At 38.8% G+C, this 24,817-nt stretch overlaps 1 protein-coding gene across 2 annotated transcripts in view; it reads left to right on the plus strand.

Moving 5' to 3' along the window:
• Window positions 1-18,650, plus strand: part of LOC139468302 (calcyphosin-like protein) — an 82,905-nt gene extending 64,255 nt beyond the window's left edge. For both annotated transcript variants that reach the window (XM_071250182.1, XM_071250183.1), the window contains exon 2: window positions 14,175-18,650. In XM_071250182.1, the coding sequence (XP_071106283.1) occupies window positions 14,175-14,419 (245 nt within the window). In that variant the 3' untranslated portion in view covers window positions 14,420-18,650. The remainder of the gene's footprint in view (window positions 1-14,174) is intronic.
• The last annotated feature ends 6,167 nt before the right edge of the window (window positions 18,651-24,817 follow it).

Genomic DNA, 24,817 nt, shown 5'->3' on the forward strand with positions numbered 1-24,817 from the left:
TACAGGGAGAGGTATTCGCCCCTAAACTCCACGTACAGACATGTCCCACACATGCTCAGAGGGATTAATATCAGGGCTAATGGCTGACCAGTTCATATGGTGAACACATTGCGGTTGTAAACATTCAGTTACAATGCTGTGGCCGTGAGGCCTTACGTTAAATGTTATTAGGCCTGGAATGACAGTAATACAAGAACAGTGATGTCATCTCCCCATGGCCTGTTAAAGGGCCCTATGGCCCCCAAGTCGGTTTAACAATGTATATTTAACAATTCGTCTTGCAACATGATATTATGAATCCCCATCTTGCAACAATGCGGTGCTTTGACAGCGACTCTCCTGGCTCCTGACCCATTCTACAATATGCTTCTCTGGCTAAAGATTATCACAAAAACATGCAAAGGCACGTCAATTGTTCACCTTAAAAAAACATGGGAAAAAGGTAGGAATCAAAATAGGGAATACATCGGACATCATTTTTGACACTGTCATCTTTGATTTTTGTCACAATTCAATCTGAATCTTAATCTGAACTAAGCTTTTGGAGGAAAGTATCTATCTAACTAGAGTGTCTAAAATACTTATTTTTGAAGTATAGATTTTTAATTATCTTTTATACATTTTTAAATTAAACGAATGCAGTTTGGTAGACTTATGGGTAAAGTGGTATCTTATGAAATGTCAATCAAGGTTCCATTCTCACTTGGGTACGAGGTATGCAGCCCAGTCTTGTCCCCATCCATGATATTGCTGCAATATCTCTCACAGCAACGTAAACCTACACTCACCAACTTCACCAACAATGCACTGAATAGGGGAACGAACCATATGAACGGTTGTACTTTATTCGGGACACAAAACAACGTCATCGTGTACTTTATAATTACATGTATATGCCGACAGGCGATGCACGTCATGGCCGTAAGTGACTTGTAATTCACTTCGAACCTACATACGCGTCCGCACCAAACAACTGGTGGTTGATAGCATAAGTAGAGATCCACACCGTGTGGGTACGATGACAAACAATCAACTGGTGGTTGATAGCATAAGCAGAGATGACAAACAATCAGGAAGGTCCAGATGGTCATTGGTTCGCGTGGTGGAGATCACTGTACAGATTTTCGTAGAAAAGGTTTCACATAAGATACACTAACAAAACTGCTCTCATTGAGGTGCTTCACTATGTAGATATCACCTTCAAAGCGGGACAAATCTCTGAGCTAATTCAGCCTTTATCATTATGTCCGCAGAAGATTCAAAATCTTGTCATCGCCAAAGATCCTAACAGGCAACTAATTTCCCCAGTGGTCTGATCTTTTACAATCATCATAGCAGAACACGCAATATAGAAAAATGGCAAAAACATACTATTTCTATTTAAAGCCTGTTCTCCATGTCATGGGCATCTCGAGTTATGTCCAGCTGGTGCGTAATGAGACCTGGGAATTATTCAGCCACATCTGCTCTTGATAGAAACCACTGCAGTAGTAATGACATGATTGTAGTGTGTGTGAAATCTTTTGTTACACAATATATTTCTCTCCTCTAAACTCTTTTATACTGGTGCTTGTTGGATTTTCAGTTTTTTATTCCTCCGGCATATAATGGAGGGGGATATAGCGATCAGCCAGTCTGTCTGTCCACCCGTCCGTCTGTCCGTCCGTAATCATTTCCTTTTCTGGGGCAGAACTCGAAAACAATTCAGTGTATTTGATCGAAACTTGGCATATCGATCAGTCACATACTGATTACTGAAGTTGTGCCTTTTGCTATTTAGGAATTTATCTATTTTTATTTTTTACGTTTCCATGGTAACAAGTTGGAGTTCTATAAGGGTGGTGCTAGTTTCCGGAGCGTAACGAAAAAACCGTTAAATACTTTCTTACAAAACTTTGCATGTCTACCAGGCACATACTGAACTGATGCCTTTTGCTATTTAGGAATTTTATAAATTTTTATCTTTTACTTTTACATGGCAACAAGTTGGACTTAGGTTCTATTAGGGTAGTGTTCATTTCCGGAGCGTAACTCAAAAACTGTTAAATATTTTTTTACAAAACTTTGCATGTCTACCAGGCACATACTGAACTGGTGCCTTTTGCTATTATGGAATTTTATAAATATTTATTTTTTTACGTTTCCATGGCAACAAGTTGGATTTAAGTTTTCATATAGGGTGGGTTCACTTATGGAGTATAACAAATAAACTGTTAAATATGTCCTTGCCAAACATTGCATGTCTATATATAAAGTACATACTGAACTGGTGCCATTTGATATTAAGGAGTTTTAGAAATGTTTTTTTTTAGAATTTCTTTTGCAGCTATTTTGACATGGGCTGAGAGAAAAGTTGGGTCAGTTACCTTGTTTGGGACCATAACGTGTTAAAATAGGCGGGGGATATAGATGACTTCGTTGACTATACGCTTGTTTAGTTATTGTTTCTTGTAATTTGTCATTTGTTTGCATACAAAAACCTCACAGAAACACACATATTTTACTTTCCATTTCATATGGATGCGACTATGGTGAATCTTTTGTTGGTAAACAATGTATGCTTCTTAAAGAATATTCAAGTCTTGACTCATTACATACAGAATTGCACATTTACTAGTGGTTACTTTACAGACAGCTGTCGGGGGGATATGTCATCTTTCTGATGACTCTTGTTTAATCCAGATTAGTTCAGGTTAACTTTAACAAAATCAAATTATATTCCAGTCACGGTGCAGGACTAAGGCTGCCTCTACTGTCTTTCTGATAATGTCATGAAATACAATAATCTCAAATAAATGTACTCTGTTGACAACTACAGAATTAATGTGTTCACAGACTGTCAGAAGTTTCAGCTTCATATTTCAAGCTGTGTCTGAAAAGAGAGTTGCCACTACCTGTCTAAAATGGCTGAGTAATAGCCATTAATATGTTGCTCAGTATGTTTGCCGTGGCGGCTACATTGAATATCAGATTCGAGCCTCTTGAACATGTCCAGGAATCATCATTAGTGGGAACAAGCATCTGAAGTTTCAGCTTCATTTACACAATTATACATGATGAAAAGATGTTCCTAGAGCCAAAAAATGTTTTTCGAGAGAGTTTCAGAGCATGTTCAAAACACAAAAGTCAAATCAAAGTAGAGAAGCAAATCTTTTGAATTGTGCCAAATGTAAAGATTACTTCGTTAGAACATGTTTAATAGTTTTGGAGAAGTTCAGTGCTAAGAAAAAGACTTTTCGATGAAGTACGAAGAGCCATGGCATCAGCTTACATTGAATTTGTGTGACCTACAATGGGGCCAATACAAAAATGTGTGTTGGTTTTAGAACTTTACACCTGTGTATTGAAGACTTGGGTAGTTCATGATCAGAGGCGACGGTGCTGCTTTCATGTCACAAGGTGAAGTATTTTTACTTTGTTTATTCAGCAAAAATCAATAATACAACCACTGGTATGTTTGTTCTTGCACAGCGTATGAAATATTGCGGCTTTGATTATTTTATTGAATAGTCCTCAGCAAACATACACATCACGATCCATGTCGGATTCCTGAGACGATGACCTGTTGTGTTTATTGATTTATTGGAGAAGGACGACTGTATTTTCTTTTGTCATCAACAGATTTATCAAGACAATTATAAGTACTTAGGGACCGATCGTATAATATCTATGAGTAAAACATGAAAAAAAGTTACTCCCCCCGCCTCCCAGCCAACAGTTTGAAAATTATTTTCGACCCCATAACCCCAGATAATCAACTCCCCGTAGTCAGACCAGAAGTATGTTCTGATGAGAAAGACTGCAAAGGTGAAGAAAGGATCGATATATCTATGCGTATCAAAACATGATATCACAATGCAATGATGACAATCGAGATATGGCTGTAATATTGCCGATGCGATGTAAATTACACAGCAATGATGACATGATCATGATGTAAATGAAATTTCAGGTACTTGTCTATTGTTTGTTGTAAATGGTCAAGAAACGTCCAGGACCACATTCTATAACCCCATGCAAAACTAATAGAGGCAAAATCACCTAGTTTAGCATCTTTTAATTCATTTCAGCATCCATACCTGGTTGTGATTATACCATTATTGTAGACCCGTGAAGATCCGGGATAGAATAGATCTTCAGCAACCCAAGCTCGCCGGAAAAGGCGACTATGCTTGTCGTAAGAGGCGACTAACGGGATCGGAGGGTCAGACTCGCTGACTTGGTTGATACATGTCATCGTATCCCAATTGCGTTGATCGATTTTCATGTCAATCACTAGATTGTCTGTTGAAGACTCGATTGTTTACAGACCGCCGTCATAGCTCGAATATTGCTGAGTGCGGCCTTTAACAACAAACAAACAAACAAACCAATATCATGTCATATGGTAATCATACCAATGCTAGAAACACGTTCACATTATGCAGGATGTCATCCTTGCATGCATTTATTTGCCTTTTCATTTTGAAAATTGATGACTGAAGAAATCATCGTATTTTCAGTAAATATTCCAACTTATTCCAGCCTGCGTTAATGTCACATTCATTCACATTTATGTAATTGTGAAGTAAACCGGCAAAATATTTAAACCGAGAGATAATTTATTTTGTACAGTTTTGGATTGAGTGATGTAACGCCATTTAACGAGCGAGCGAGAGATGACTGTTATACCAAGGATCTTTACCTGGACAAAACCTGGGATTCAAACTCATGATCAGCGGATTCCTGCTCGGTTAGACGCGAGTAGCTTTACCGGACAATTGGTTTCATTGTACTTAACGCCGTTCTCGTCAATGTTCCAAACCAAACAATCCAGTGATTTGGCAGTTAGACAACCCCATCTAGGTATTATTACCCGCAATCAAACAAGATCACCCGATCTATTTTGTCACCATTTTTCTTAGATCCTATTCCACCCCGAACTTCCCCATGTTACTTGGTTCGACAATCAACTATCTGATGAATAATCTGAAAATAGTACACTCTTCTCTGAGCGGAAATTGATCGTTACCTTAACATTTGAAAAAATAAACAAACATGAGTGGAATCTTAGTCATGAGGAAAATGAGACTTGTGATGTAAATCAAGGCAAATACCACGCATAGATATAGTGTTGGATGATTGACAGTGAATGAGATAACAGAAGTCAACTCCTTCCAGTTTCCCACCCACAACGAGAAAGTCCCCTTAAGGGATAATGATAAACTATTAGCGAACAAACTGTTTCCAGTATAATAAAAAACCTCTGCCGGAGGCGATTTTAGAAAATTACATTGGCATACGATTCGTCAGAGGATTTTGTCACGTTTTTACGGTAATTCGTGACGTAAATGGACAATTTAATTTTATAAAATCATTAAAAAATGCCCAAGCCTGAAATATCTGATTTCCAAGGATTTTGAAGTGCACATTTTAATGATCCCAAAATAAAATGAATGCGATGAATTTGCACAGTTTTGACACTGTGACAGCTAAAACGATTTTTTTCTGAAATTTATAAACTGTGCATTATAACGAAAGTCGTATATGAAAACATCTGATTCAAAGCTATGCACAAAGCTGTATCCAAAGTACTTCGTTTTTCTTTTTATTGGTAAAAATCAAATATGGCATGGTTTCCACAAATTATTAACTCAATACCATTCTTTTCTTGACAGGGAGAGTTTGTGAGACCATAAAACCTAACGCATTAGTTCAATCAAGCATGTTTGTGTATGTCTTTCATCGAAAATGATGTGTTTAGGTATGCCTGTTTACATCAATTTTCCGAGATTCAAAAACAAGGCCAGGTTCGTTTTATCTCAGCATTCTTGTTAGAAAACGCAACCTCGTCCTGTACAAGAATGCTTGGGTGCTACTGATGGTTCAAGTCAATGTGTCATTTTATGTCACAATATATATCACTTTGACGAATGCTTTTTACGACAACGTCGGACATTTTTATTACACTGATTCAGGCTATTAACCCTCACAATCATCAATATCTTGAGCTCTTATGGTGATATAGGGAATAGGTATGACCAGTTATTGACTGGCATCTGTATAAATCTGCTATATGGGAGCCGGGAGGGCTCATTATGGCTGACATCACTAAATACCCATAATATTCATTAATCCATGCACTGATAATGTTGGAGTATTGTTCGTGAAGCTCATCCAGAGTCACAGCATGGATAACAAATCACGTTAACGTTAATGGCTAGTGCCAGGTGTATGGCACATGGTGGCACTTAGGACTTTAAGGTGCTGTAGCAAAACCAGACAGGATATTAAACAGGCCTGGTATACAGCCATGGCAACCATACGCCAGCCCAATCTGGATGTTGACTGGACTCATCGTCAGAGATTATTTAGGATTTAAACGTTATGTATTCTATTTTCAGATTTGAGGGTTTTATTGATCATTTGATCCCCGGAAATCCCATGCGGCATTATCCAATCACACCCGCATATCTAAAAGAACATATTCATCGACATTGTAAAATGTTTATGTTGTCAGTAATTGTCTGTAACACTTTCTTTCTACTTGAACTTTGACAGCTGTGAGAAGGAATGGCATCACTCAGTAATACAATGACATGTTTCTGTGACCACTGAACCAGACCGATAGGTCTGACACATTTATGAAACTAATGTATTCTAAATGCTGTATTCATTTACCAAGCACAGTGCCCGTTTTTCAAATTTGTGTTTGAGAAAAATCGCAGTAACATTTCCACAAATTTTCCGGATGTCAATCCCTTGTAACAGCGTTTCTGAACAACCAGAGTGCGGCACAATTCGTTTTACAGTGATGTGCCAAATGCAGACCTGATAAGAGGGATAAGCAACTTTCATCCGGCTTACTGATACTTTTCTGCTGTGTTATATTTAGGTTCGTATACTGCAACTATACAGATCGATCGTTGGGAACATATATGGGAACAAATCAGAAGAAAGATAGTTTGCAATACCTTTCTTTTTTTATCATCAAGTTGGAAGGTCATAATATAAAAACCACAAAAATCAACGCATTCCATCACCTACGTGAATGTACCAGTAGAATTGAATGTACCAGTAGAATTGAATGTACCAGTAGAATTGAATGTACAAGTAGAATTGGATGTACCAGTAGAATTGAATGTACCAGTTGAGTTATCCATTTGTTTCATTCGTGATTTGAAACAGCTGCAGACCTGTTGTCTAGGGCGCCTATCTTTGCAGTGTACAGCTAGAAACCTATGATTGAGGGTTCGAATCCCGGTTCGCACTGACTATGTTTCTAGGTTAGTTAGCAAAATACCTCTAATTGTGTGTTTCAGCAAAGTGGTAAACGTCTAAAACTTACATTACCTCTTGCTTTCCTTTCGGATCAAACTCACACGCAGTGATATCCCTGAAATACTGTCCAAGGGGCGTTGTATCAAACTCACACACTCTGAAGGTTTCAAAATCATCAGTTACAGAAATTTGCTTTGACACACACTAAATCCCTGGGAAAAGTACCAAACAAATTGCGACCCGATACAAATAGTTTGTCTTAGAGACAGTTAATGTTTACGTATATTTTGTTGTTGTCAAAACGTTTGAAGAGAAGATTGAATAGTCAAAGATACGATATAATACGTTTGTGTCTGTATAAGTTTGATCCGTTTATTGTGGAATTTATATCCATGGCATTTTACTACCAGAAGCGCGTGAAGTCACTTTTGTGAACTGGTAGTGCACAAGAAAGAAAGGCGTCCGCCCTTGTGTCAGACAATTAAAAATCTTGCTGGGAATGTATAGCTCAATAATCGATGAATTTTCTTTGCTGCCCTTTGTGTTGTAACAGATTCGCGCCTGTCTTGCTGATTAGAGTCTGACATTTTTCTATTCTTATCACATAATGTTTTACGTTTTAATGAAATATTAATGACATTTTGTGTAAAAACGCCTATTGTTGCGAAACTACATGTAACTATTTGACATTAGAGACTGACATAAGCTTTTTTAAAGACCTGCTTTCATCTTTATACACAAGAATAGTTTATGTATATTTCCTAACCACCAGGATATGCAATATGTTATTTGGAATCTGTAAAACGAATTGTCATATTAATACTGTATGATATTCTCAAAAATAGGACTATTAAAAAGGAACAAAATAGAGAATCCTAAGCTTGATCTCTTTGGGTTTGGGTGTATATATTTATACAGATTCTATTTCCGACTCAGCTGTTCATAACCTACGGCTAATTTTAATAAATTGATAGCTATCTTTGTATTAGATGATGCATTCGCTTGCTTAAGCTAAAACGCACCTGCTGCTCTGGAGAGAGTCCATCTCGTATCGAACTCCAGCCCACAGAGAAAGTTTAGAACGAGACAGTGTTTCGGAATTGCGGATCCCTTTATCCCACTTTATAGTTACGTGCACATTTGCCATTTATATTTGTTATCCAGAGCATTTATTTGTATTGTACCCCATTAAGTGTCAGTAATAGTAAGTTGGGTTTAATGCCTCTATGAACAGTATTTCTGTTATATCAAGGCATATCAGCTTCATGTAGGATGAAATCCTGAAGTGGTGCAGGTTTGGGGAAACACCGCTATGGTGCTGCTAAACCTTGGAACCAACTGTTTTGCGACATACAAATGATTCTAGATCTTTTTATTTCTTTATATCTTTGATTTTAGAGATTTGCATAATTGTAATTTAAGTCCATCTACAAATCGGAGTTAAATCCTGATAAAGAGACAGGCCTATTCGGATGATTTGGTTGACACATATTTCCAGCGCAGTGCTAATTTATGTTCTCGATCATCTTTTTTTTATAAAATTCTGACATTGTGTTGCCTTCCTGCAAACATGTGGAAAACCATTTCGTGATTTAGTGAATTTTACACTCAGTTGGAGACGTTCTTTTCTTATGATCCATCACCTATCTAAATATTAACAATAGCCAAAGTAAAAACATCCATCTGTGGGGTATATTGGATGCAGACCATTGTAGACAATAAATGAAATTATATTCTGCAGTCAGTGTTCTTCTGACATTTCATTCAATAAATGGTGTCAGTAATATATATGACGTTAGGGTTATCGTGACACCGTCACTTATGACATTCATATGCCAGACTGAGTATAATCATTGAGACTACACAAAAAGGATGTCATTGTCAGATTCAACTGTGAGAATAAACAGAGGATATTATATGAGTGTTCATGTCATACTATCGTTACGACACGAGTGTCTAAATACCGGAATTTATAATTAGGCACGAGTGTTGTAACCGTAGTATGACATGAACACTCATGTTATGTTCTATTTATTACCGAAGAAGATGTCCACATACAGAGATGAATTTTAGTGTTTACCTATAAGGACAGTAAGTCGCAACAGCGGAACCACAATGTGTCCAATGACGTCAACAATCTTCAGGTATGACGTCGTTTCTGATGTGACGTCATTCCGACCAAGTCATAATACGATTCGAATGACGTCAACAAAGCCATCCGGATGACGGAAAAAACACACTGTGACGTGATATGACCCTAGGACACAGATGATTTTTATATACTCCGGTATAATATATTACATTTGTACTTTCTGTGTTTTATTTTTTTTAAATGAAAAAATATCCTTCTTGACAGATGAAACAATCGAAAGATTAGAAAGTATACTTTGTTCTGTATTAAATAAAAACCCCATACACAAAGTCGACGTCGTGTCAGGAGCAGTAAACAAAACGTGTGTAGATGACACCGGCGTTGCACTGTTTGAATGTTTGATCGTCACACATTGGTAAATCTGTTTGTTGCACGACAGGGAAGAGAACGTATGTCTTTAACTCTTACCCTGTAACCTTCACTATGATGTCCGTAACTTGTGTGAGACTGGTGAACAATCAATCAAGCTTACACAACACGTACCAGGCAATCCCTTTCAATAGAAAATTGATCATACAATTCTTCACATGGTGATGAACAGGCAAGTAGACTGTATAATGAACGCTTGCTAATATGATTTTGGTGTTCTGACTTAAAGACATAACCTTTTCATTATCACTGATTTCGTTGAATTGCAGTTCATGTTTCGATCGAACATGTTATTTGAAGAACTATCCTTAGTTCTAGTGCATTGTGTCTCTGTACAATTTGGAATGTATGCATATATGTTCCTTAAACAATGCATGGGTCACACATTCTTTTCCAGGTCACGGGTGACCCACTCGTCTAAGGCGCCGCGATTCTGTGTGCAGAATTGCGTCCCTTGGGCACGCCAGGAACCTATGGGTTCGAATCCCTGTTCGCCCCGATTATGTTTCTAGGTTTGTCAGCACCATACCCGTGCTCGTGGGTTTTACCGAAGTGGTAAACGTCTGAGACGGGCATCACTTCGGGATTTCCTCCCACATTAAGCTGACACGCGGTGATATAACTGGAATACTGTTAAAAGCGGTCTTAAACCCAACTCACTCACTCACTCACCCAGGTCATTTGTCCATTCACACTGTAGGAACGTACTGAAATACCAAATAATGGGATACATTTTCTTTATCCATATGCTTTTGCCTTGAAGCAATGACATTTTACACATGTATTGGGGCACCCAAGACTTGCATTTATGGCATAACAATTGGAAATATTTCTTTGGCTTCTGAAAAACAGATGACCGACATCTGTCCTTGAATTATTGATGTTTTCACAGTTCCTGGCATCTTTTTGGCGTCCATGTATGATGGGATACAGGTTGCTTGGTTACGAAATCACATTTATTGGTTTGTGTTTGAATATGTACATCAAAGTCTCAACTTAAAATTGATCATGGGAAATCCGGCGCCTTCCGAACAATTCATTAAATATGAGATACCTGAAGTACTTATGTTGTTCCTGTGGTTATGGTAATTCTGACGTGTGTCATCACCTAACACAATATCGCAAAGGCGGATGTAGAGAATGGATGCTCTCAATTCAAATCATTAAAATATATGATGTTTAATTGCAAACTTTAACATACGCCCCACGCATACATAGAGATAAACAAGTGTGAGGCTAACTATTCAGGGTGATATTCTACCCGTTTTCATTGTTGAAAACCACAATATGCTGTAAGTATGGCAAATTATTAAAAGGAGTGAGTGAGTGAGTTTGGTTTAACGCCGCTTTTAGCAACTTTCCAGCAATATCACAAGAAATGGGCTTCACATATTGTACCCATGTCGGGAATCGAACCCGAGTCTTCGGACTGACGAGCGAACGCTTTAACTACCAGGCTACCCGACCGCCCCTTATTAAAAGGAATGTGACTAATACATAGTCGTGTGCAGTTTCAAGTTTGTTAGGGATTGTAATTGGTTCTCAACATTTGGTGAGTGTGTATGGGTTTAAGTCGCATTTAGCAATATTCCAGCAATATCACGCTGGGGACACCAGAAATGGGCTTCACACATTGTACCCAAGTGGAGAATCGAACCTGGGTCTTTGGCTAGACGAGTGAACGCTTGGTTACCTCACCGCCCCAATCTCTTTGACAATGATGTTATCGTAGTTGTACTTTAGTAAACCATACAAATGAACCACATACGCTATAACCACAAGGCTACCCTACGGCCTCTTTTCAACACTGGCTTCTATAGACGCTGTACCGCTGCATACAAAACCTACCCCTTTCCCTAAAGTGCTGAATATCAAATGACTGCGAATACCTTTGAAATAGTATGATTGTTCGGTAATTGTGTTTGTGTTCGGTAATTGTGTTTTGGTGAGATTTTAAGCTTAAGGTAATACTTTGGCAACTATACCACATTCTTAGAGCTTTGCAATACATTAGTGAATGTCAGACTGAGTACAGTTGTGTTCATCCTAACCTGCAGTTTATCTGCTGTACGCTCAGTGATTTTGCTTTCACTGTCATTGACGCCATACTGTGGTTCCTCATTACGCTGGCAACATTACAGCAATTCCAATTGAAATGAGCTTTTAAATTATCCGAAACATCTCGCTTTCTCACTTCATGGTTGAAAACCCCACAACTACATACGTGTACAATGTACATCTTCCAACACACGGGAAGGTTATTGTCTGGGTCGGATGCTGGTGTGAGTATTGTTTGACACTGCTATAGCGATCCATCTTCAGTTTGTTCTGACGCTGTAGGTCGGTCCTCTCTTGATTCTCACTGATCCATCCAACAGCTATAACACAAGACCAGACGCTTCCTGGATTGTGTGGAATGTGGGTGTTAGCTAGTGTGTTTGATGTTGATGTTACAATCCACCTGTTTGTCTTAACGCTATGTGGAGGTCATGACCCTACTCTCATTCTCTCTAATTTCACCATCCAGTATTAAGTCTCATGTTACAGTATCCCCTCATCCGTCTATCGTTAATTATTTTTGTGTTATCATTGGGTCTACTTTTTGTCCGTTAGAGCGACGATTCGCAAATGTGCGGTTTGGGATTTAAACCGCACATCTACAATTTCGATTAGCCTCAAATCATAAATATTTTTAACGTTGAATAAGGATTTATATCAAATCACAAAAACGTCCCCATCTACTCGAAGACCGCATTGTGTTTAATTTCTTTTAACCGTACCGGTTTTTGTTTTCATAGACAATGATATATGTGATATGATAAGGAAATAATCTGAGATGTAGAATTGCTTTGTAAGCCCAAGAGCGCACATCAGCAGATTCTAATCAGCAGCCCCCAGAAGTGGCATATAGAAAGACTGACATTAAACGATAAACGGATTAGAGGATATGGTAACCCAAGCTATTCTCAGGTGCTGCCTCAAACCGAAAGCTGCACAATTCAGCGGTAATGATATGGTGTATATGAAGTGAAAGGGGAAGTATATTTCCCGATTCAAACAACAAAACCAACAGTATTACGAGTTCTCGATTTGATTCGTTTTGTGATATATGATACTTTGTCACTTGATGCCATCAATGTTCCCGTCTAGACTACCACGTGGCATGAGTTAATCATTCGGACTAAGCTTCCTTTGACCATTGATCCACAAATCGTTGATATAGATACAAAACACGACTGTACAAGATTACACCGCAGTCTACCTTCTTCTTCATCTAGGACTGTGCAGCGTATCGTGATACTGAGTATAGGTTAATTAGGCTGATCATTTTCAAAGTCATAAAGTGATTATGACAGGAAATACTGTCTAAACAGGTTGGTAATCATCTGTTGTGTTTGAAAACTGACCTTCTGTAGTCGTGTTTTCTTTTAGCAAATATTATAACTAATTAAATATGTACATCAACGCCAGAGGATAATTAGTCAAGAGTATTAGTAAACAGATTCCGTTGGGCGTAAGATGCAAAATAGCGGTGAAAATTATTATTGAAAGTCAGTTATGGCACTAGTGTTCGCGAAAACATTTAACATGTCCTGTCCTACCAGTAGAACCCGCCAAATACAAAATTTGCATAAAGAAATACGTTTTTTGTTGCCTGAAGCCGCAGAGCAGTACTCCTGCCATACGACAGCAGTCTGTAAACAATCGAATCCCGACGTAATTCACGAATCGTCTTCCTGGCCATTGCGTTGGAATTGGATTAAAAGAAAATAGGAAAAAATACATTCCACTTACTTTGTCGAATGTCTGTTCAAAATTGTACTACTACCGTGGGGATCCTGAGTTGGAATGGGTCCCCTGCAATCAGCTGTGCTTGTCGAACGAGGCGACTTTATGGACCCGAAGGTCAGGCTCGGTGACTTGGTTGATTGTGTCTGAGCGTATCCTGATGGCGTAGATCGTTGCTCGTAATATCGGTCACTATTTTTTCAAGGATGCATGGTTTTGGAAAATGTAAAAATATTGTTGATCTCCGGTGGAGATGATACTCAGTGAGTCTTGTGTTGGAACGATCTCACATTACATCGTCTGTGACTTCATATTGACATTCGTTCACATGACGCAACGTTGCTATGACCTTTTCGCAAACCATAGAACAATTGCAAGGAACTGGCCAAAGAGAATGAAACATAAATCACCGTGTTCGGGGAGAATTACTGAAAATAATATTACCTACATCACTACACCTACGGGGAGTATACTGTATTATCGCAACAAAACAAGAGCTCGATCCTACACATATCCAACACAAACTTTAGTCAGCAAACTTGATAGTTTCACCTAAAATGTTATCGTGCACCATTAATTATGCACGTTTGTTGTCTATTTTCAGTTGTTTATGCTGCTAACGCACGAAGGCATCCGAAGTATTTATCAGGGGAGTGGACAGAAGATGAGACGCTCCAGAACTTCCTAGATTCCATAGACACACCTGGCTCTCCAGACGGCAAGGTCACTCGGGACGAATGGATAAACTACTATTCCGGCGTCAGTGCCACGATAGAAGACGACTGTTACTTCGACCTGCTCATGAGGGCGTGCTACAATCTACCTCCAAAAGGAAGCGGGAAATTTTAAATTCTTGCACCATATTTCGACTTCGATGTTTTATTAAAACCATTTTCTGATTTGAGCAATTTGTTGAGCCCATGTTGAATGGAATGAAACTGAAGCAGGAATGAACGAAACAAACAAACTCATCATTCATGTTTCATATTAGCTAAAATAAGCAGTCAGAAGAAGCTAATTTAGTATTCGCGCAATCTTCATTTTTCTAATGTTATGCTTCCACCTGAAGGACGTTGCTGATAACTAGAAACCGGTTGCTGCGTGAGTTGGACTTAACGCTGCCGTTAACAATGTTTCAAATCACGGCTTTATTTCGGGGGTTAACCCCAATTGACTATTTGTAGACGCTTGCCACTTAGGCGAGATCCAAGGGCTATAGATATGATGCTGATAAACCAATACCGTAATCGACATAATAAGCGCCCAGGGCGCTCTCAAAATTACAAAATAGGGGGCTCTTATTATAATATTATTTTGGTGAAAAACAACAGAGTTGAAGATCATAAATTTCGTGGTTTATGCTGACAGCCTGAAATGTTTATATATATGACAGATATATTTTTCCAGAATTTAATTTCCCATAACTAAGGATGCATATAACACACGTATTATACACGAATAAATAGGTCTTGTGTACACTGATCAATCGAAAGGGGTGCTGGTTGGGATTGTTCACAAGCCAATATATTGGCAAATATCGCCGTGGGCGCTTATTAGAGCGGGGCGCTTATTACGTCGAATACGGTAATTATATCTGGTTGACGCTGGGATGCGAAACAAGAGCAATGGATTCTGACAACTAGGGAGCAACAATTTGATTTGGGGGAGTGTGTGTGTGTGTGTGTGTGTGTGTGTGTGTGTGTGTGTGTGTGTGTGTGTGTGTGTGTGAGATCCGCATTTGTGAGGAGATCAATTATTATTACTAACATAATAAGGTACTCTATTTTTGAATTTTATTAATAAACTAAAAAATAATAAACTGTATTTTGGGACACTTTCATATAGCCTGCGAGAAAAGGGCACATTATCGAGGTATATGTACAGACATTTCGGAAAAAACAGGGGCTTGAATATTTTTTTTTAGAAAGAAATCCCGCCCCCAACCCCTGAAGTCAAATGGTTGCGTCCTTAGAACACATGGTCATGACCACCCGTACTCCTGCGAAGGCTGATGGGATCATTATATGAAGTGATAAAACCAAAGAACATGTGCATACGCGGAAGCATTCACTTTTGAATATGCTGACTGAATGAAATTCCGGAATGGGGCTAATGCAAAACTAATCAAAGCCAGTAATATAAATGCCTTGCTTTGGCAAAAGCCATTTAGCGTCAAATGCTCGAGACAGTAACATGCTAAAGCCATTTTGAATAAGTTCACAGATGACATTCAAATTTAAACGAATTGCGTTCACTCACCCTTAAGTATGTATTTGATGATGAAATAAAGCTTTGAAAATCATTTAAAAATCAATAAACAGATGTTTGTACGACGAAGAACCTACTCAGAACATTTACAAGCCAAACCCTTGTGTATGTAAATCTAAAGTTGGTGAGATTTTACAACTTCCACAGTAATAGGAATAATTATCCCTAACAAACACACAACAAACGTATTAAAACATAAAGATGTGATTCAGCAATCACGAATAATTGATCTTCGTTTTTCTTGCTACCTATTTATGTATGCATTGTGATATTTTGCCCTAGATAAATTCTGTATTAGTGCAAACCGTAAATCCTTGATTAAACGCCTTTTTAAAGGCGTTGGTGGCGTATTCTTGCTGAAACACTGAAACTTTATTGACGGCAAGCATTAATTGAAGGATTTACGGTATTTGTTTACACCGACTATTTAATCTTTTATCGTGTTTTCCCTCTTAGCTTCTCTAAGTATTTGATGATGCTTATTCAAAAGAAATGATTTATTTACGGCATATGACATGTGTTTTTACAGATTTATACGAGACAAATTTAGAACACTTCTTAACAAAACCATATACCTTTTCGGTAATTACAATTGACAAAAAGATCACATTATCCAAAAAAACTATTTATTGACGAAAGTTTAAATATTTAGAGTATTTCAAATATATGTAATGTTGTCACATTGTTTACTTCAGTTTGATTACTTTCTTTTAGTTGTATGCATGCAAACGCAGAGGCAAAAGAGACGTCTTTTAACAAACCTATGTGCTGATAAAGAGAGAATTTCACCCGAGTGTATTTTGATATCAAATGTATCAACGAGTGTTGATATATTTGATATCAAAAGACACGAGAGTGATAGGTATCACCTAACATCATTCTTCCAACATTTTCAGTTCGAAGACAGTAATAAGCAGTGTCTTCATTGTAAAAAATACTGCTAACAGCTCCAGTCGCAGAGTCATCAGTGATGTCATTTGATTGTGACGCCATGCTAACCAATGACGTCACAATGGTCTGGAAAGCAGTGATGCAATTTCATTGCAGCGATATCTACAATGTAGATATCGCTTAATCTCACCCTGGCGATATCTCCCGAGGGAGCTAATTTTGGATGATAAAATTTGGTAAAAAACACCTCTTTTGACATGAATTGTTAATCAAAAATATTTTTAAATCTCTTCTATGCCAAACAGTATTTCGTTAAAGCGTTTTTGTGAGCCACTGATTTTGTCGATGTCGCGTGTTAATGGACGTATTATGCATTACGATTATATAGTTCATAATCGTAAATACGCAATGGACAGAAGACGTTAATTCAACGGTATTAACTCTTAAATTCTCCTGGAAGGCGTACCTTTCCTTGGCACTAATCGATGTCCATGTATGTATTGCACCTATTCTTGTACACCGGTTAAAAATGTTATGGGTATACACAAGTTGTACATTGCCATTGATTGGAACCTGCTCCAGACAGTGAAAAGTCTGCGGCGACATACGGGTTGTCATTTGCAGGATATTGTCGTCATGCAAAGACTGATGCTTCAAGTGCGAATCCACTGATTGTTTTCCAGCATTGTATGGGAAGCAGACGTATGTAATTTAGGTAAAGGTTGTTGCCTTTATCGCATATTGGTATGTCGTGATACAAAATAACCAAAATAACGAAACACCAGCTCATATGAATAACTGGTGTTGCTTCTTCTGGAGATAGGCAAGAAAGGAAACGTTCAGATATTAAGAGAACAAACACATTGTTTTTAACATGCTCATGTTACTGACTGGAATAATTGTTGTGGAACATCTGGAAATAGCAATAACTTGCATTTGCCCCTGTTACAAAAGTATATTGCAGGTCAACATATTCATGATTGTTGTTCTGTATTGTCACATATTTGTTTACATTCCATACGTCTAAACCTTATTCCGCGCGTGTAATCCTCATTTCACAGTTTGATATGTTCATATAGTTTCATATAATGTTAATTGTAAAAAATAAAGATAAAAGTCACAAAGGTCACATGTTGTTACAATATACTCTCTCAATATGTTTATTATTTCATTTTCACTGCATTTGATATAGACATATAAACACCTACTAATGGTTATACATTTAAGTCATGCGAGTTTATCTGTGCTGTGTTACCTTTAATGAACATGAACCGGTTTTTATAAGCACTGTTGCTATATTAATCGGTTCAAATTAGTGCTCCAAGGCATAATAGCTCGAGCAGAACGTGTTAGAACACAAGTATGAATTATCAAACACTGATTCATCATGATCATGATGCGCATTGAAACATACTTAAATGAAACCAAGGATAATTTTTAAGAACCCAATATTGCCAAAAAAAAGCAAAGTCAATCCCTGCAAATAGTTCTTCTTAAATACAAAATATCAATAGAACTTTAACACGTCATGCTATGTTGGCATCTATGTATCTACGGTTCACAACGCATCTTTGATGACAGAAACTGGACTGTTAAGAATCGAGGTTTTCACTTTTCCGGCCCAATCTCGAACTTACACTGAACTGTGCCAATACATGTCCATACTAGTTTACGTAATAAGGAACGTTCTTTCTTGTAGGTTGAAACATAGATGATATGTTGTAACATGCTTCAACGTGGAAACAAAGAAGTGCCGTCAATATGTGCTAATGATATTATGTGAGATATACCAAATGTACTATATACGCCTTCTGAAGTCAATAACTATAGAATGTTAAAGAGCCATTATAATTCGACTTATGCATCATATTTTTGCATATTATTGTTTCTATTTTCTTTACATTTACACTTGTCTTGTAGCACTTGCAAATACAATAAAGAGCAGATATGAATCGTAATCTTGTTCTGTTTTAACGTAACGATACAGTCGAATCCCGTTATCACGAACCGAGCGGGACCGTGTTGTAACTTCGAGATATCCGGACGTTCGAGATAACGAGGCATGAACATTTTAAGTAAGGAGGTAGGGACCGGGTCTACAGAAACAATACGTGTCTCCGAATGCAGAAATCTTGTTGGTCATCACGGTATACTAATGAAGTAGCTAAAAATATTGATTCCGATTTGCTGGCTAAGCCTGTGCCTTTCTAACGACGGTCAATATATAACAGTCCTTGACTTTAGGTAATACAATAAACGCTGGAAAATTTGTTTCGTTAGCGAAACACATTTGGAAACCAGTATCCGGTAAAAGCTGCTTATTGAATCTAGAGGCTTGATAACGGTCGGTACAAAACAGACTCCAGGTACCAGTTTAATGGCGGTCTTTGCTACTTGGCGAAGGTATAATGTGTTGCGTTAAGCATAAGGTCTAAACTTGGACTTCCGGATTTAACTGAGCGTCAGTTTGAAGGTTATGATAGTGTCCAGCTGGAACTTGCACAAGACACGTTTGGCACTTTAGGAATTAAACACCCAACACTCTAATCATCCAGTCTAATAACTGATTGCCTCGTACCTTGCATTGCGTGGGATTCGATAGCTTGAAGACAGTCACATAAACCTGCCGAGAAAGGAAGACAGTCCGCCGTCTGAAACCAAAATGCATAATTATTCATTGGATTCTGGGTTATAGTGTCAGGAGACAGTCGGACTCAGCCAGACTTTGCTGAGAGGTGTGAGATTCATTTAATAAAGGTTGGTGGACTCCGTGTCCACTTGATCTTACCAGTCGCTATCACCAGGTCAGGTTGAGCCCAGCTGCTGAAGCTGGAAATGTATATTTTAGATAATGACAGGCTGCCTGGTGGAAACATGACATCAACTGATTACCTACAAAACGCCAACGCAAGAAATTAATCAGTCTTGAATGCTAGTATCTGCCAAAACAGATTCCACAACACATTATTCAATCAATGAAGTAACGCCACAATTTACAAGACGCATGTGGACACATCTACTGCATCGAGTTGCTCTGCTCATCGGGCGTCCGTGATTCTGCCTTGCATGTCCATTAACGTTTTGACATCAAAATCACGGTGCACGCTATGTCGGGTTATAGTGGTCGCTTCAGCTACTAACACCCATAACAAAAAGAGTAAAACATATATTTATGTTGATGGTGATTATGGTGCATATTGATATTGAAAACTGGCATCGTTAATATAACGATATATATATCACCGACAGCTTAAACAATTACATGTAAGTATATTAAGTTAACGCCAGAGAATAACCAGTGTCGGTTATCTGACGAAACAGATTCCATTTGTCGTCAAAGGTACAATAGCGGAGGAAATCATAATATATAAAATGAATCACTGAAAATCAGTATTGACACCAGGTGTTCGCTATTTTAGCTAGGAATCCGACCCGACCAGTTCTTGTTTTATCCCCTTAAATCCGAACGCCAGGTAGGGTAACAGCAATTATAAGCTTTTAAAGATTTTTGGTATGACAAGGCCGTAGACAGAACCACCGACCTTGCGGTCTAGTGGCGTACGCTGTATCAACTACACTAATGGGATGGTTGTATAAATTATAATATGAGAGGATAATAATTAAGTAAGTATAACAGAAAAATACGTATGATTCATATATACTACATTTCTGGTGTTCCCCGCCGTGATATTGCTGGAATATTGCGAAAAGCGACGTAAAAGCATACTCACTCACTCACTCATATATACTAACGGAAGAAAGCAAATATACAGTTAAATTTAAATATATTTATTCTGAAATTAATTAATGCATCTTCAAATACATCTTCATGAAGAGATACCGTGACTTTAAGGTCGTAAATTTGAACGTGCATGTCCATGTACGGCACACAATTTGGATGTTTGCGTGTTTGTTGATAGCATGATACTCACACACGTGTTTTATTAATGTGAACAGCATACAATGATTGTTTAGCTATCAGGTGCTCATAAAAAAACACTTTTGTTTAACCGCGAATATTTATGATGAAAATCAACGTCTACGCGCCGTTTGTACGCTCAAAACGTGTACAGACATTTTAATGTTCATCGAAACACAATATCATCTCTTTGAAGACGTTATCTTTAGCAGGGCAACACCTATGCCAAGGGTCGGTCGTACACGTGTGAGGTGACGTCAACAAGACAACCATATCCGGTTGGTGCATCTACGGAATCGATACCAAACTGTCACGTTAACAGCTCTGACAATTCCTGAGTCCAAGTAACCTCTTGGTGGAGCACAACATCCAGCACATACATGTTCATCCAGCGATACACCAAATACTGTTGACAATATACTCTTCACAAATGAGTCCAGGTTTCATCTGGGCAGCTCTGATGGTCGTGCAAGGGTCTACGGTCGTCCAGGAGTACGTTTAAGCGACGCTTGGGTTAGTCAACGTCGTCGGTTTGGGGGTACGTAAGTTGTATGGGTGGCATCAGAACTCATGCATGGGAGAACACACTCATCCTGGTTAAAGGCAAACAGGGTAGGGTAAGTTACCGGGACAACGTCGTCCTACCCTTGCAGCGACGTAACGTCACGTTACAGCAGGATAATGCCCGCCCATACGTTGCGCTTGTAACATAGTTTTTAAGGGCAACATGACATTGCTGTACTGCGATGGGCTGGTGTTTCTCCAGACCTCTCCCCCATAGAATGTCTGGATTAAGATGGTTTTGACCAGAACCAGCCGCTGAAGCCAGCTCAGTTGGACCGATCTTTGGCTGACATTTGGAACAGCATCCTCCAGGCTGTTTTAATCATCTGGTGTCTTCGGTGCACCTCCGCTGCCTCGCCTGTATCAACGTAAATGGTGGTTACACCCGATATTGACATTGATAATTGAGTCGTTACACTACCCCATTTTAAGGGCGTGTCGCTCTGTCTCCTGTTTCCTGTTACGAGGTATGGGTTCGTTTTAATAAACATTGATTAGACGAATGGCCGAATATCAGGTTCTTATTTTCCATAATATAACATGTACACCGATTTATATGAATCACGGTTACTTTTCCCGCTACTGTACATGTCATACTGCATGTATGGTCCTTGGAATACTATAATCACCCACACGGAAATATCACGCACTTCACATGTGCAACTGATTGACTCTTAAGTGATTTAATGAGCGCTTCCAGCAAATGCTGATTTTCGCTCATCTTCACCACTTGCTGTAGCACAAATGTAGTTGATGATCCAATAACTTATCACTTTTACCAATCTGTTTCTAATCATGCAATCAGTCCAAAGATTGCATGTCTGTCACGGACAGTGTGAAATAGATGATAAACTCACTTACGCTCTCAGTGAAAACCGATGCCATAAAATATATTTTTTACCAAACAGACCTCGTTCTCACATAAAAGTAATAATTGCATGTCACAAAAAGTCACATTGTAAATAGAAAATTGCATCGGACATAATTTTTGTCACTGATACGTCAAATTTAGAAATATCGTCTACTATAAAACGTTTTGAAAATTTGACTGAGGCCCTGAAAGTTGTAGGAGTGATCGGGTAGCTTGGTGGTTGCTGGGATATTACTAAAATCGGCATAAACCCATACTCACTCACTCACTTGAAAGTTGTAACATTGATCAAACTCGAAAGAGCATGCAGAAACGGAGTACACCCTTCTGGAAGAAGTCATTACACATGTTAATCATTGACACCTGTGTGGAGCATTTCCCATACTTCTGAGCTCCTTTATAAATATTGTATAGAGAACACTTATATCATTATCTGATTTAGTCACCTTGTGCGCTTGCAAAATCTTGTCCACATTGTATATGATCCCAAGGAGCCCGTAGATTGCCGTTTTATGACGTACACGTATGCTGCCCGATCTCCAAAGGTTCCCGAGGCAGTTGCTGATAATCTGAGGTTTATGCCCTGTTGAGAGATGGACCCAAGCATCGTAAGAATACTCAGTAGCCTTCACATAGAGATACTGGCAGCGAAAGCAAACTTGTGAATATATTACAATACACCGCCCCTAACAGATGGACCTTTGGGGATTGCCCTCAGATAGCGATGCAATGGAAAGTGAATAATTGACAGAAGGTTGCACCGCTTCTCTCGCCAAATAACATCTTGACATCCTAGGCCATTAGGAGTCACAAGATTCAGCTTACAGTAGATGATAGAACATTCCATCTATAATTCCCTGCTGTCTATTGCATGGTTCGCTTCCAATTTGGAAACAGACCGTAATCCGACCAATATACGTATATTGATGTTGCCAGGGAACACTAAGCCATGGTATAACACAATTTATAGGCTATTTTATTTCCTGATATCTCACGTCTGGTAATACCTCGTATAACTCAATACCAAACAGACGTGTTGGATACTGGGCCTTCAAAAGCAAATGCTGCAACTACAACCTCTACTGACTTTCAGTGTATTTTGTCGACTCAACTCAACCTCAACTGAGATTAACTGATGTCTTGCATCAAGGGTTGAGGGATTTTGTCCTGAGTTAACCAGTGTCATTCAAGGATAACCTAGGGTAGTACACGAAGTAAAACGCATACAATGATACTTATGGTATAAAACAAAATGGCTGTAAGTAAAGGAGAAACACAACGTCTATGTGTAATGCTACAAAAAACAACTGTGAGAGTGTTTCATTGCTTGACAAAGCTGCTATTGTGCTATGTCTCGTTAATAATGCACCTGGAATGACAAGAGAGTTCAAAATAAGGCGCAGATTATCAAACAGAGATGCCACACAACGGATTTTGCATTTATGATTCTAAAATATTCATATCATCAATCGAAACTTCCATGATGCATATCAGAATACACATATCTCATTCATGCCACGGTAATACTATTGATTGTATTATTGATCGAATCAATAAATGAAACTAATTTGCTTTTACGGTGGCGTCACAGGAACGTTGGGAACCACAGTACCGCCCCCAGGGTGGCTCAGTCGTCTAAGACGCCGCGATTCGCTATGATTGTGGGTTCGAATCCCGCTTAGCCCGATATGCGTCTAGGTTTGTCAGCACCATACCCGTGCTCGTTGATTTCACGGAAGTGGATAACGTCTGAGACCTGCATCACTTCGGGCTTTCCTCCCACATGATAAAACTGGAATACTGTTAAACCCAACTTACTCAGTAGGTATGGACTACTTAGATCAACCTAAGTATGATCAAGGTTAACCTTGGTTATACCCTTTTTCGTCCTTGGTTATGGAATCGAACGAAAGCGCATACATATCAAGCATGAACACAACCTTCACCGATGTCCCCTAGTCAGTGTTACTTTAGTATTCCATACACATTATTTCTGTTTAAGACACGTGAAGCTCCGGAACAGAATAGGTCTTCAGCGACCCATGCCTGCCACAAAAGGCGACTATGCTTGTCGTAAGAGTGCGGCGTTAAACAACAAATGTAAAAACAAACAAATATTTCCGTTGAAACACTGAATGTGAAAGTCAGTTGAACCAGCTGGGGAAAGATTGATGTCAATACGCTCCCCTCGTATATGTAAGATCTTTGTTATTTATCCTTTCCCGTTTAACGCAGCATATATCCTTCCGCCAGATGCACGCACTATACTTCACCCCCATCCAGTCTCAAAACACAACGCTGAACGGGGCACTGGTAACCATTCAGTGTGGGCCACTGATGACCATTGCATCAAACATACACAACTGCTGTATCTACGAATCTAAAGATAGGCGACCCTCATGCATGGCTTCCATGTCAAATGGAAAGTATCAACACTTGGACAGATACTCAAAAGTATTCGTCACTGAAAGTTTCATGGAGTGCTTAAATTGTTTTGATTGGTAGAGAATCTTTAAGGACCACGCTGTCTTTTCCAGCGATCAACAATTCCCATAGCCCTCTTCTCGGGTTCATGCCCACTGTAGCCAAATAACGAGTAACAGAACATATACACTTGGATTTAGAGTATGGCAGCGGCATAGAAGCAAGACACCATATTCTAAAGGAAGCGCAAAATCGGACATTTACTCACGCTAGGTAGACAACTGTGGAGGTTCCGTGCCAGAACAGATCC

Source organism: Haliotis cracherodii, unplaced genomic scaffold (genome assembly GCF_022045235.1).
Source record: "Haliotis cracherodii isolate W230 unplaced genomic scaffold, xgHalCrac1.p SCAF_2, whole genome shotgun sequence".
NCBI lineage: Eukaryota > Metazoa > Mollusca > Gastropoda > Lepetellida > Haliotidae > Haliotis > Haliotis cracherodii.